Below are 15203 nucleotides of genomic sequence, written 5' to 3'. Positions count from 1 at the left end.
GGCTCATATCTATTAAAGAAATTGAATTATAATTTAAAAGCTTTCCACAAAGAAATTCTCCTTAAGTTTCAGTGTAATCCCAATCAAAATCCAAGGAGATCGTGTGCATGTGTGTGGAAATTGAGAAGCTGATTCTAAAATTTATGTGGAAATGCAAAAGGCCAAGAATAAATATAATCTGGAAAAAGGAAAATAAAAGACTTATACTACTAAATATCAAGACTGACTATAAAACCATAGTAAGAAAGACAGTGAGGTAAAGGCTAAGGGGACAGAAAAGAGCCCAGAAATAGGCCTACACATATGTAGTCACTAATGAATGACAAAGCAGACACTACAGTACAGAAGGGAAAGGAATGTCTGTTCAGTAAACGGATCAACTGGCTACCCACTTGCAAAAGTAAAGGAATCTTGACCCCTACCTCACGCCACATACAAAAATCATTTCCAGATAGATTATAGAGCTAAATGTGAACGATAAAACAACATAGACTCTGGGAAAAAAACATAAGCGAATATCTTCATGAACCTAGGGTAGGCAAAGTTTTCTTAAATATGACACAGAAGCACTAAATATAAAAGGAAGAAACAATATACTGGACTATATTAAAATTAAGAACCTCTGTTCACCAAAATAAACCATTAAGATAGTAAAAAGGCAAATCACAGTGTGGGTAAGTCATTTACAACACATCTATCTGGCAAAGGACTCATATCCACAATATACAAAGAATTCCAACAAATTAATAACAAAAAGACAACCCAGTGGAAAAACAGGCAAGAGACTTCCATAGGAATTTCAAAAAGAAGATATTTAAATGACTAATAAGCTTTAAAAAGGTGCTCAACAGTCATCAGGAAAACGCTACTTAAAATCATAAGATATCAGAATGGCTAAAATTGCCTGAGTGTTGGCAAGGATGTAGAGCAACTAGAACTGTCAAACACGTGGTGGGAGTGGAAATCAATATGAGGCCGGGCACCTGAGGGTTATTGTAGATCTTCAGTAAGAATGTGACTGCCTTTTGACCTTGTTCTCAACACAGACACAGATGAATCCTGTCAGTTTGCTGTTTTCTTGTTTAACCTCAGGGGTCGCTCAAGGGTCCTGAGGATTTGTGAGCTTGTTTTGCAGAAGAAAGAGAATGCCTTCGGGAAGGTTGCGATCACTGGATGACCAGCCCCAGCTGCGGCTGACCACCAAAAGTCAGATTGCCCAAGTGCTTATCCAGAGTGACCTCTTTTGTTTCTCCAAAGCTCCTCCTACGAAGCCCCTTAGCTCTATAAACTCCCTGCTTTCTGCTCTTGTTAAGGCAGATTTGAGAGAACCTATGCTCCTTCCTTCTCGTTTTGGCCAATTTGAATAAACCTTTCTCCAGCTCCAAGCACCTATGCCTCAGTGTTGGTTTACTGCGCATCAGGCATATGAACTTGAGATTAACAGGTTCGGTATCAATTATACTGGCAGTATTTACTAAAACTGGGCCTACCATACCCTATAATCCAGAAATTCTTCTCCCAGTGATTGTCCCTTGCAAGATCCATTTCAACAAGGAGAAATGGTGCGAGAGGAACCTTAGGAGAAACTACAACAAGCCATTTTTATTGCTTCTACTAGCCTCTTAACTCAAGAAGGCACTGGGGTGGGAGGAAAGTAAAAGTAATATGAAAGTAATGAGGAGGTCCTGAGTTGAAAAGATGTCCTCAATACAGGGCCAATTAAAACAAAAAAGTGCATTTGTTTTCCAAAAAAGCTGAGTCCATGCATACATGAATATATGCATTAAAAAAATAAAAAAGTCTTGAAGGACACACAACAGTGGTTTCTTCTGGAAAAAGGAAATAGAGGTATCAGAAGAGGGTCTTTCTTTTTTACTTTATATACTACTAGACCACTTGAACTGTCCACTGAGGGCCTATTATTTTTGTAATTTAAAAAATAAAGATAAAGTGAATTTAAAAAGTCAGATAGCATGAGTAGATGGTTCTCTCCAGCAGAATTCGAAGAAGCAGAAGTGGAGAAATACAAACAACAGAATTAGGTAAATAGCAAGAGAAAGATTCAAAGAAAAATTCCTGGCTCCTACGACCCATACCTCACATTTCTCTGCTACTTTTCCTAATTCCTTCTCTACCCCTCAGGCAACTGCTATGATTCATCTCATAGAAAAAGAGGGAAGAAACACCATTCCTGCAGTCCTCAGATTTACTCCCCTTGGGGGTTACCTGGTACTAGATAGCCTCATAGTATCCCATGAGTAAACAGGGTGGGATTATTATCCTCACTTTACTGAGGGGGTGGTGTTAAAAAGGACAAGAAGTGGCTTGCTCAACTTCCTCAACTGAGTTTGCTATAAAAATAGTACTCTACGCCCAGCTTTCCTTATTCCCATCCAGGACTCCTCCTCTTAGATCATGCTCTAAAAAACTCAGAGATGCAAAATACAATCCATGAAAGCCAGCCCTAGTTTACTGACCTGACACAAACCAACGTAAGTTTGTAAAAAACCTTTTTCCTTAATCTGTATCTCAATAATGATACCAGCTCAACACAAGGTTGACATAAGAGAAGCCACATCGTACAAAAGAAACCATATTGTAACTTTGAAAGACCTCTGATTAACTAACCCAGACATGTTCTGTGGATTTTATGGCCTCTCCCAGCTGCTATAAATTGATAACTTTGTTCTCTTGAGTTCCTTAGGAATGTGATGACCCCCAGGCAGAAAGTTTATGCTGATAGCCATCATCAATGACAACTGAAAGGTCAGGGTATAGGGCATTGCTCTGGTCTCTGACGAATATCCAGTAAAACAAAAGACTATCATTGGACCGGCCCCGTGGCTTAGCAGTTAAGTGCACGCGCTCCACTGCTGGCGGCCCGGGTTCGGATCCTGGGCGCACACCGACACACCGCTTCTCCGGCCGTGCTGAGGCCGCGTCCCACATACAGCAACTAGAAGGATGTGCAGCTATGACATACAATTATCTACTGGGGCTTTGGGGGAAAAAATAAATAAATAAATAAAATTTAAAAAAAAAAGACTCTCAGGAACTAATAACAGATGGATGCCCCCACCATGAGACCAGATAACTCCCCCACCCAGAAAGCAGCCCCCTATATAACTGGCCTGTAGTCTTAGTTCTGTAAAATGGTTCTTTCAGACATTAGTCAGCCATCTTCCCCCTCACTGGCAAGCTGTAATAAAATGCCCTTTCTTTTCCACCATCTTGCCTCTTGACAATTGGCTTCTGTCTCACGGGGAGCAGATAGTGCCTTTTGTGCAGTAACATACTTACACAAACCTAGATGGTTTACCCTACTACACACCTAGGCTATGAAGGAGAGGAAGACTATCCTCTACTCACTCTGGGTCCTTTCTGGCTGGGCTACAAATTAAATTGACATGAGACCGACAGGAGAAAATCAAACAAAGCTTTATAACACGCATACATGGGAGAGACCAGGGAAACTGAGTTTCTCGACAAATGGCAGAGGTTTTCACCTTAAATAGCATATTCGGGTAGACAAAGGAGGATGTTGGGGGTGGGGGGAGTCAGCTATGGGAGATTACCAGAAAAGCACAGTAAACAAGAGTATGCAGATGTAAGTCCTCCCCTTCCGCACTGATAAGAGTTGATAAGAGTTTCTAGAGGTAAAGTCATCCTGCTCTTCTTCCTGGTACAGAGAGGGAGATACCTTTACAAATGGAGATTTCCCTTATAAATGTAAAGGTCTCTTGGAAAGGGTTAATTCTACTTTTACTTGGAATGGGTTTGGCAAGGACCCTCCCAGCCTATCCATACCCTGAGTTAAATTCTTTTAGGCAGTCAGTTGGGGGGGGGGGGGGCGGGGAGGGAAGGGAGCAGGTCAAGGTTTCTTTCAGAGAAAATAATCAAGGTAAAGAGACATATTTTGAGGTGGCCAATTCTGATCCCCCACAGCTACAAGGTACTAATCTTATGGGACCACTGTTCTTACAAGGCACATGCAGCCTCTACAAAAATCCAAAAGGACAGGCTTCCAAAAGCTTCCAGACTAGTGAACACACGCAGATGCAGTAAGAGTGGCACACCCAAAGAGCATACTTTGCCCTATGCATCTCTTCCAGCTAGCTATTCCTGAGTTATATCCTTTTATAATAAACCAGTAATCTGATAAGTAACATGTTTCTGAGTTCTGTGAGCCGCTCTAACAAATTAATCAAACTCAAGGAGAGGGTCCTGAGAACCTCCTATCTGCAGTCTGTCAGTTGGTCAGAAGCACTGGTAACAACTTGAACTTGCAATTAGTGTCTGAAGGAGTTGGGGTGCAGTCTTGTAGGACTGAGCCCTTAACCTGTGGGATCTGATGCTAACTCCAGGTAGATAGTGTCAGAACTGGGTTAACTGCTTGATGGTGTTGGAAAAAACACACACCGGAAAATAACACTGACCTCAAATAAACTTATAGATTGATAACTAAGTACCCACCTAATCTGGACCCGATTTGCCCGTATTTCTCCCAACTGCTTAAGTCCTAACTCTTTTTAACAGTCCCACAGAAGATACCATCCTCTTCTGCAGTTACACTCAAAAAACAGGTAAAAGTTTGGGATAACTTTCTGGAAAATAAGTTGAGCCACTATATCACTCTTTGGCACATAAATAAATTCCAGAGATCAAAGATGTAAATACGAAAAAAAATGAAAGCTTGAGTACTAGAAGAAAACATGCAGGATCATTTTTATGATCTCAAGGTGGAGAAGTTCTTAACATGACATGAAACCCAGAGGTCATTCAAGAACAGATGGATAAATTTTACTACATAAAAACTTCAATATATCAAAAAGAGGCAAAAATAAGAGCCGAGAGAGGGAAACTGGGGAAAAAATTTCAATACATAAGAAAAAGAGCTGCCAACTATGATTCTCTCTTCTTCACCTCCTACAGCCCACGTCCTCGAGTCCTAGCAACCCTATCTCCTCAACATCTCGCCAATCCGTCCAGACCTCTCCATTTCCACTGGTGCCATCACCCACCCAAATGCCTCCTCCACAGTCGCCCCATATCCACCCTTGCCCATTCTCCACAGAGCAGCCAGTGTTTTACCTACTTCAATAAACTCTTATGCCAATTAATTTATAATGGAGAATATTCCTTTTTCTAACCATAATGGTTAAGTGTAACACTCAGATATATGTACTCCCTCACTGGCATAAAAGTACCTGGAATGCTAATTCATAATCAGAAGATTTCCCAGTGACTACCGAAAGAAAGCAAGCAAAAGTGAGTAGTCCTTCTCCCCACAAAAAAGAAAATTGCTTTTTTTCCTGATTATAAAAAATATATGCTTAGTGCAAAAACTTAAGATACATAAAATCTGAAGGAAGCAAGTTAAAAAATCATCTTAATCTCACCACCTGAAAGAAGCCCCATTAACGTGTTAGCAATCATGCTTTAGTGCACCGATTTATACACACACTCAAACCCAAAGGAAGCACATACTTGCTGGGTTTTTTAATTTTAATATAATCCATTTCTACCTTTTTGCTTATCTTCACCTCTCCAAGAAGCCAATGTTTACATCTGGTATGTATTCTTCCATACATCTCTCCTGCTCACACAATCGTAAGTTAAACATACACACATTTGTTTCGAAAAAATGGGATAACATAAATAAATGTCTGAATCTTGCTCTCCTCACTCAATAATACATTATAGAGGGGCCGGTCCCGTGGCTTAGCGGTTAAGTGTGCACTCTCCGCTATTGGCGGCCCAGGTTCGGATCCTGGGCGCGCACCAACGCACTGCTTGTCCAGCCATGCTGAGGTGGCATCCCACATACAGCAACTAAAAGGATGTGCAACTATGACCTCCAACTATCTACTGGGGTTTTGAGGAGAAAAAGGGGAAACAAAAAAAAAAAGGAGGAGGATTGGCAATAGATGTTAGCTCAGGGCTGATCTTCCTCACAAAAAATAATAATAATACATTATAGAAATCCCTCCAAGTCAACTGCATATATACAACTTTTTAATAACTGCATAATATTTCATAGTGTGACTATATCTCTGTTTGCTGAACCATTTCCTTACTAAAGAACATTCACTTCTTTCCAGTTTTGGCCATTATAAGCAATGCTATATTTATTATTGGACACATACCCTAATCCTCATGCTTTTACGGCTATGGGATAGACGCGCAGGAATCTGGGCTGCCTAGTAAAAGGGCATGTATTTCTAATGGTAACAGATATTTCTCTTCATTCAAATATTGTTTACCTACCTACTATATATACAAGACGCTATTCTAGGCACTGAGGATATAGCAGTAAGCCAACAGAGTTAAATGTCTTGTTCTCCTTAAGCTTAAATTCTAAGAGGGAAGGGCCAGGAGAGAGAAAACAAACAAAAGAAATACGTATACAGAGTACTATGTTAGAAGGTGACTAGCGCTTTGGAAAAAAAGTAGAAAAAGAGAATAGACAGTGCAGGGGAGGGAACTACAATTTTATTTAGAGTGGCTAAAGAAAGCTTCCTTGAGAACACGATGTTTTAGTAAAGACCTAAAGAAGGTTGGGAATATATCTGTGTGTACTACAGAGATATAGATATATCTGTATATGCAGTCTATCTGGAGGAGGAGGATCCTAGGCAAAAGAAAAAAATGGGCAAAGGACCAGAGTATAGAGTGCTTCAGTAACCACAAGGAGGCCCCTGTGGATGGAGTGGGATCAGCCAGGTGCAGAGGAGGAGCAGAGGAAGTCAGAGATAATAGGGTTTGGCTTTTACTCAGAGAAATGAAGAGACACTGCAGGGGTCTAAGCAGAGCAGTAACATGCCCTGACTTGCATTACCAGGATTACTTTGATTGCAATGTCGAGAATATTCTTCAGGGTATGGAACAAAATACTGCCAGACAGCATTCCAAAAATATTCTAATAATTCACATTTCTCCCAGTGATATATGAAAATATTCCACATCCCCTCCCCAATTCCACCAGTAAGAATTACTGCACTTTTTAATTTTGCCAACTGGAAGGGTGAGAAGTCACATCTCACTGTTACTTTAATTTACACTTCCCTGACTACTTGTTCGTGAAAATAATTTCATACATTTATTAGTCATTTTTCTTTCTCTTTTATGAGAACACAATTTATATCCTTTGCTTGCTTTCTCTTTGGGTTGTCTTTTCTTTATCAATTGGTGAGAGGATTTATATGCTGTAGCTATTAGCCTGTTATCTGTGTGCTGTAAATACTTCCTCAAACTATTGTCAATTGCATTGTTTTGCATCTTATTATGGTATAATTTACACACAATAACTCACACAGATTTAAGTGTAGGGTTCAATGAGCTGTGACAAATGTAAACACCCATGTAACTACTCTTCCAGTCAAAATATAGAACATTTCCATTACCCCAGAAAGTTCCCTCATGCCTCCTGGCCATCAACCCCGCTACTAAGAGGCAGCCTCCGTCTGCTTTCCCTGATTCCTATCACCCTAGCTGAGTTCCCTCTCTTCTTGAAACTCACAAAAACAGAATCATACAGTACCTGTATTTGGCTGGCTTCTTTTCCTCAACATAATGTTTGCGATTCATATATGTGTTAGGGCACATATCAAGTTCGTTCTTTTTATGGCTGCCAACTTGTTCATGGTATTATTTGCCATAAAATAAGTTTTTAAAATTTTTATATGTCCCTACTTTTATAGCGTCTGAGTTTCTTATTTTGATTTAAAATAATTTTCCATCTCTTGGACTATATACAGTCATTTAAATATTATTCTAAGATTGTTATTATTTATTTTGCATATTTAAGCCTTTAATTCATTTGGAAATTATTTTGGAAAATAATGAGAATAGGGATCCAACTTTATTTTCTCTCAGATGTCTCAGTTTGGGCAGCACCATCTATTAAATGCATCATCTTTTCGGCACTATACTAAAAATTACCAAGAGGTGGATATTTACCTAGGTCACTGACAATCACGCACGTAAGTATTCCTAACTGACAATACTTATCTCATCCCCAGAATGCTCAAAGACACGTACCTTTTGAAAAACAGACATGATATCACTCTCCTGCTTGTAAAACTCTTTAATGGCTTTGCACTGTCCTTAGCATAGAGATCACGGGTGGCCCCTGCCAACTGCTCCTGCATCCTCCAACACTCCTCTCTCCCTCACTCCTGCACTCCCATCACAATGGCCTTCCTCCAGTTCCTCAAACTCGGATCTTTCCTGTCCGCTCTCCACGAGGCTTACTTGCTCTTCTCCCACTTCCCGAGCCTCACCTTCTTCCACTCTTCCATCAAATCGGTTTAAACGTCCTTTCTTCAGGGAGTCTTCCCCAGCCCCACAAAGTGGATGCCCTGCTCCCCTAACCCCACGTTTCCTCCAAATCCCTCCAATCGCTCTCCCTTACAGCACTGTGCACACTTAGAATTAGTAACTGTTTGCTTCATGTCATCTTCCCCAATACACTGAGAGCTCCACAAGGCTAAGGACCATTTCTATTCTGTTCACCACTATACTCTTGTACAACCCATTAACTGGCTCAAGAAATATGAATCATGAAGAAATTAGTAAGAAAAATGAACACAACAGAATCATCACAGAACAGCAACAGGAGAGTTAACAGAAGAAATACAAAAAGAAAAATAAAACATGAAGATGGTCAATGCACTAATGATTTAAGAAATAAAAAATAAAACAAGATATTTTCCTCCTATGAGACTGTCAAAAAAAGAAAAAAAACCCACAGGTCATTATTGGTCAAGATAAATTGGTACAATCTTTTGGAAGGCAATATGGTAATATCTTTGACCAAGTAATTCCATGTCAAGGAATTTATTCTACAGGAACATTCATACAAATAAGCAAAGATGTATGTACAAAATTTTCTCTGCAGCACTGTTTCTAATAGGGAAAAATAAGAAACAACCCAAATGGCCACAATTCAGTTTTAAGTAAATAAATTATCGTTTAGTCCTACAGTATTATACTGATATGAAAAATTATCCAAGATACATTAAGTTTAGTAAAACAAGTTGCATTTCTATAAAAATACTATTAATAAGTCTCTCATAATGAAAAACTTAAAAACCTAAGTATAAATGACTATAGATTCATATATGTATTTAGAAAACTCTAAAAGAAATATAACAGTGGTTATCTCTAGGAATTGCTATTTCTTTTCTAATTAATTCATTTTGACAATTCTTATTTTAACTATGGACATGTATTACTTTTGTAATTAGGGAAAATGTTTCTTTTTAAGTGTCATCTAAACTGTAACTTTTTATACACAATGTCAAAAGTCAATTTATAAAAGTCTGTACATAAACTTTAGATGGATCTCCAAAACTGACGGCCAGTAAAAATTATGTTCATTTCAAGTTGATAAAATTACTGTACCAGTCTCTACAAACATACTGTACCCCTGGATAAATAAAATCAAGGAGCAAATCTAAAATATTAGATGAAGACTATTTACTCGATAGCCAAACGCTTAAGATTAAGACTATATTCATTTGACTGATATTTCTTAAATTTATTTTTATAAATTCCAGTGGTATACAATGCACAAAATAATAAACATTTTAATGTAGTCACCTTGAAATTCCTGATTGTTTGATAATCAGGTTTTTGAGTACATGTTCTCCCTAATAATATCTCATTCTACAACCAAAGCTAGTACTTAAAAATATTTTTCATTCTGATAGACAAAATCTAAGTATCTAAGTAAAACCTACTTTGCAACTGACAGGGTTTTCTGTACCTCTCAAAAAATGGGAAACTAAGAGTTAATATTATTTAACAATTTTTGTACTAGGCACCGACTTGTACCACTTGGTGCCCTCTATCTATAGAGACTAAGACAAACTACACAAACAACTCTGAGGAGAATCCACATTTCCACTAGGGATTGTGAAATGTGTTTAGTTTTGACTTTAAACTCTCTTCCTCCTTTCTTTCTGTGTTGCATTGAATTTCTCAAATGAGGGAATGAGTTACACCTATTTAAACAGGTAGTAAAATACATCCCGTAGCACTTACATATTCTGTGCATGGAGTTCAAATTGCAATTTTTTTAGAGAGTAATCACACTCTACAATCAAAAACTTTAAAATTACGCATGCTGTTTACCTTGGTAATTCCAATCTTAGAAATTGAACTTAAAAGAAATAATTAGATATGTTCAGAAAGTATATATTATCCTCATAGCATTTTTCTATAAGGGTAAAAACCTCAACATCTTATAACATAGGTTTAGTTAAATACTTTGTGATGTGATATGACTACATGAAAAATGACTATATAAAAAAAAAGTACATATGGAACAGTCCCTTTTGTCTCACTCCACTAAAATTAAGCACACTGAGAGCAAGAACTTTGTTTTACTCACTGCTTTATTCCTAGCACTCAGAACAATGCCTGGCACATAGCAGCCACTCAAAACCTTACAAAATGAATGAATTTGAGTAATGCCAAGTGTATACAGAAAAGATTTTAGCTAGAAATATACCAAAGCAGAATCACATAACACATCTATTTAATTTACTGGAATGCAACTGTCCAGACTGAGCAAAACAAAAGAAGGCAATAGTGTAAATCATGCACCCTGGTCTGCTCTGGCATGAGAGTGGAGGAAATGCTGCATTTGCTGTCTCGGTCGATCTCCGACCCCGAGGCTCTCACAGGGTGAATACCACACTAGCCAAGTGAGTCTAGGATTGAAGGGAGGTTTTTTTAAAACATAATATGGCCCCTATATATAAGCCAAGTACTTGCTCTGGTGCTCCACCCAAAAAACAGTAATTTTCTCCAAAGTTGGGCTTTTTAAAAGGATTCCCAACGGCAATTTTGACTACATAGAAATGCTGCCTTAGAAGATAACTTCAGAACCTAGCCTTCCCACCTCCAAATAAAATGTAACTCTACTGTATCCAATGGCAAAATCACAGATATATCTGGGTGATGAATATGCACAGTGTTCCTTGTTCTTATTTAGTCTATTTTCTAGTATCTCTACAATTAGTAAATGTTGCTGTCACAATAATGAAAAAGCTCTACCTAATTTTTTAATAGCCCACACAGTCCTTTCTACATTTATCACAGAAATGCTAGATGTGCTATCAATATTCCTTTACTTGACCTAAAACGCTACTCCTATAGTATATCATGACTTGTTAATAAGTTCACTCATGCAGCACATTATTTATTTTATCCTATTGTCCCATGCTATTTTAAATAATTTCTTAATTAATAAACATATAACTCAAGCCATATATCTTTTCAACAATAAGGCAATTTTCTATTTCTATTAAGATTTGCTTAAATTTGTATGAAATAGAAAAAAAACTTTAAGTTCTTCATTAACAGACAAGCAAATTTTTTTTAAATGCAAAATAAGGTACCTGAACATCATAGAGTGCGACAATATTTTCATGCTGAAGTTCCTGTTAAGAAAATTGAGAATTCAAAATATTTGTATTTATTCTAATAATTTTAATATATTTCAATATGCAAATAAAAATTTAAGCATACATACACATATATATACATATATACTATTTCTAGTATACCACACTTCTGATACTAGATTAGGACAATTCAATCTACTAAAGAATAAGAAGAAATGTGCCTGATCAAACTTTACTTGGGGCCTATTTTTTCGCCACCATCATTTTTTAGACTCTTAACAAGGTGAGTACTCTTAGTTCTCTTTTTTTTTTTTTTTTTTTTTTTTTGTCAGGAGATCAGCCCTGTGCTAACATCTGCCAATCCTCCTCTTTTTTTGCTGAGGAAGACTGGCCCTGGGCTAACATCCGTGCCCATCTTCCTCCACTTTATATGGGAGGCCGCCACAGCATGGCTTGCCAAGCAGTGCATCGGTGCGCGCCCCAGATCCGAACTGGTGAATGCCAGGCCACCACAACAGAGCGCGCACGCTTAACCACTTGCACTACCAGGCCGGCCCCACAAGGTAAGTACTCTTGTATAAAATAAATGTCATAGCTAGTATAACCACAGACTGTCTGCTAGTCTTTTAAATTTAATATTCAATTTCCAATAGAGGCATAAAATTCCAAAGTGCTTTTAAAAAGCACATTATTTGCCTAAAAGAAAACAAACTAATTCTTACCTCAAAGAGCTACCATTCTTACCAAACAGCTGTCCAGAGAATAGTGGTTTTGATGAAAGCTGGTGTTAGATGAGGGTTCCACGTTCATATTAGTTTGGGAAACACTGGGTTAAATACACCTACACCAGTTTCTTCATTGAATAATTTTTCAGACTATCTTTAATGAGCCAAGAGCTTTGTGACTCTCCAAGTACTTAGTAAACAAGATTTTCCACACTTATTTGACCATGGGACCCATTTTTTCCTCAAAGCATCTCACTTGGATAACACTGCTTGTGAGTGATCTAAAAAGACCACTTCCAAGGAAAATAACTTTCTTCAATTTACAAGGAAAAAAGACCCCAACTACCCTAGTCCCCGAAAAAACTTAACTGTAACATGAAAGAGATCAACAGAAGAGGTAAATAATGTATAAGAGGGGCCTGCCTCTTCTCAAACAACACAATAACTGGAGGAAAGAAATGATGAAAAGCTAAAATCAGTTTTCATAGACTCTCTCTAAGCATTGGCCAAGACCCACAAAAATGTTTTTAAAAATAGCTTCCGAGTACTCAATGTTTCAAGAACTGAGCATGCAAAAATGGGAGCAACAGGTGAAAATTCTCAAACTTGGGTCCAACTACCAAAATTACAAAGGATGTCATCATGCATTTATTTAAAGTAAGTTTTAACCTAGTATGCAATATCACATAAACATACCTTTAAGATTTTAATTTCCTTCCCAAGCAGTATTTGTGATTTTGACAAGTTCTTTTTATTAATACTTTTAATAGCTACCTCCCAATCAGTTTTCTGAAAAGAAAAACAGTGTTACTCCAGAAAATTACTCCACAGAAATAATTCAACAGAAAAAAAATCTATAAACGTAAAGATGTTTAGCAAATTCATGTACAGCACTGAGGGGGAAAAATGTTACAGAACCTGAATCTCCAACAACAGGAAAATGATTTCATAAATTACGATGAAAGAAGCTAATGTCCTACAAGACAGTCACCAAAAATAATAAATATGAAGACCACATAGTAACTAGCATTGAGTGAAAAAAGAACAGTTTCCAACCATTTAAAAGTTATGGAGAAATGTGGATAATAAGCTGGAAGGTGGTATGGTTAATTGAAAACATATTTGATAGCTTGGCAGGATTAAACCCAGCCTGAACTATCTTTTTCTTGAGTTTTAAGTTATTTTCATAAGTGAAAAGTAAGCAGCATTTATTACCCTATCTGATAAGCAACAAAACCAGCCCACTTTTAACATGCCCCTTGGCAACAATCAGAACTGCCAAACCCCTTTATCATTATTTCCATGTCGAGGTGCCTTTCCAAATTCTTTAGATTCTAAAACCTCGTGTGACCCTATTTGCGACACAGCAAAATCTTAAAAAAAAAAAAAAAAAGAGCTGAACCTGCTTTCATGTTTATCCGAACTGAAAAGTGGAGCGTCCAACCATCTTTTCCGCTCGGAGAACGCCTATCTAAGCCCAGGAAGGGAAGACGGCACGGGGCTCGTGGGGATGTAGAGGAACCAGTGCTGGGAAACGTGAGACCCCCGAGTTTGAGAAAGCCTCGGGCTAAGGGGAAGCCAGCCCGTTTTCCGCTGGGTCTGCAGTTATCGACCTCCAAGGGGACAGGCCGGGCAGCCCAGGGCGGGGGAGAAACCGAAGGTCCGTCCACGCCCGAGCCCCGAGCTGTGCAGGGGACCGGGCAGTCCTTCAGGACTCGGGGTACATTCCGGTGGAAAGGCTTCCCCGGGCAGGCCAGGGGGTGAGTCCCTGCGGGCTGGTTCCCAGGCGCCCCGACAAGGAGGGGCACTCGGAGGCCGGGCGGCCTGTCGGTAGGTGGAGCGCTGCCTAGCGGCTTCGGCCTCAAAACAATCCCCGCCCGACCAGAACAAGCCCGCGACACTGACAGCGCGCACAATGGCAGGCCTCGGGCGGCGGGCCAGGTCGGGGGCCTCGTTGCCCGCCGCTGCGCCAAGTTTCAGGACCCCCAGTCCGGCTGCGGCCGCGCGGGCGGGAGGCGGCGGCGCCGCGGCCCGCAGCCCCCGGCCTCGCCCCGGCCGGCGGGGCTCACCTGGCGGTGCCGCCCCCGGAAGACCACGGCGAAGGCCCCGTGTCCCACGAGGTCCCTCTTGCTGTACTCGAAGTCGCCCACCACCTCCATGGCCGCGCCCCCGGGGCATGCAGCGGACGGGCGGGCAGCGCAACGCGGCGGGCCGGGCTCAGCACCGCGGGCCCGCCGGCCCGGAGCGCGCCCGTGGGCCGCCGGACTGGGGCAGCTGCGGCCCCGGGCCCGGGCGGACGCTCATGCCGAGAGGGCGGGGCGGAAGCGGGGGAGGCCGCCGCGCGGGGCCGGGGTCAGCGAGGCCCGGCCCGTCCCCGACCGCTCTTCATGGCCCGGCCGCCGCCGGCCGCGGGCTCCCTGGCGAAGCGGCCTCGGCGCTGCCGGGCCAGGGGCGCCGCCGCCGTCACTGTGCGCCCCCGCAGCCGCACGCGCGCCCGGGAGAGGTGCAGGACCCGGTCCTCCCCATCCCCAGCTCAGCCGGCCGCTTCGGCCCTCTGCCCCCGGGGCGCTGCTGCTGTGGCGGCAGCCGCCGCCCTAGGACCAGCAAGCCCCGCTCCCCGCGCGCCTCCGAGGGTCGCGACAGGACCCACACCCCCGCCGGCCGCTCCCGCGCCGACTGCCGGCCCTCCGCGACGTCAGCGCCTCTTGTAGGACGCAGCGCGCAGCGAGGCACGCTCCCTCCGCCGGAAAAATGAGTGCACGCGCCCCTCGGGGCACGGCGACCAGCGCCCCGGCGAGCGCCTGATCACTCCCTGAGGCAGGGAAGGAGGGTGCGAGCCGCTGTGGCCACAGCTAGTTACCTGCTGAAGCCTCCGCGCTGGTCCTGGGAGCAGATTCGAGCCTGCCACGCCCCGGAGTGGACCCGCTGGGAGGCGGGCTTCGGAGAAGCGGGTCTTGAACTCTAGCTGCAAGAGGGGCCGGGGCATCCCTTGTGCAGTGTAGACCCGAGGGATCCGCTGAGGGCGAAGGAGCGTCTCCTAGAGCTCGGCCTTTCTCGCGCCCTC

General features: G+C 41.6%; 1 protein-coding gene across 6 annotated transcripts in view; it reads right to left on the bottom strand.

The window, feature by feature from the left end:
* The window catches only part of ULK2 (unc-51 like autophagy activating kinase 2), a 93040-nt gene extending 78435 nt beyond the window's left edge, over positions 1–14605 (bottom strand). For 5 of the 6 annotated variants that reach the window (XM_058559636.1, XM_058559639.1, XM_058559641.1 and 2 more), the window contains exons 1-3: positions 14209–14605; positions 12836–12928; positions 11409–11450 (exon numbers count right to left, since the gene is read on the bottom strand). In XM_058559636.1, the coding sequence (XP_058415619.1) occupies positions 11409–11450; positions 12836–12928; positions 14209–14298 (225 nt within the window). In that variant the 5' untranslated portion in view covers positions 14299–14605. The remainder of the gene's footprint in view (positions 1–11408; positions 11451–12835; positions 12929–14208) is intronic. The other variant, XM_058559637.1, reaches the window with a different exon arrangement.
* Positions 14606–15203: the final 598 nt, after the last annotated feature.

The sequence above is a fragment of the Diceros bicornis genome, chromosome 18 (assembly GCF_020826845.1).
Source record: "Diceros bicornis minor isolate mBicDic1 chromosome 18, mDicBic1.mat.cur, whole genome shotgun sequence".
Taxonomy (NCBI): domain Eukaryota; kingdom Metazoa; phylum Chordata; class Mammalia; order Perissodactyla; family Rhinocerotidae; genus Diceros; species Diceros bicornis.
The sequence above is the reverse complement of the archived record's forward strand: the minus strand, read 5'-3'. Positions and strand labels throughout refer to the sequence as shown.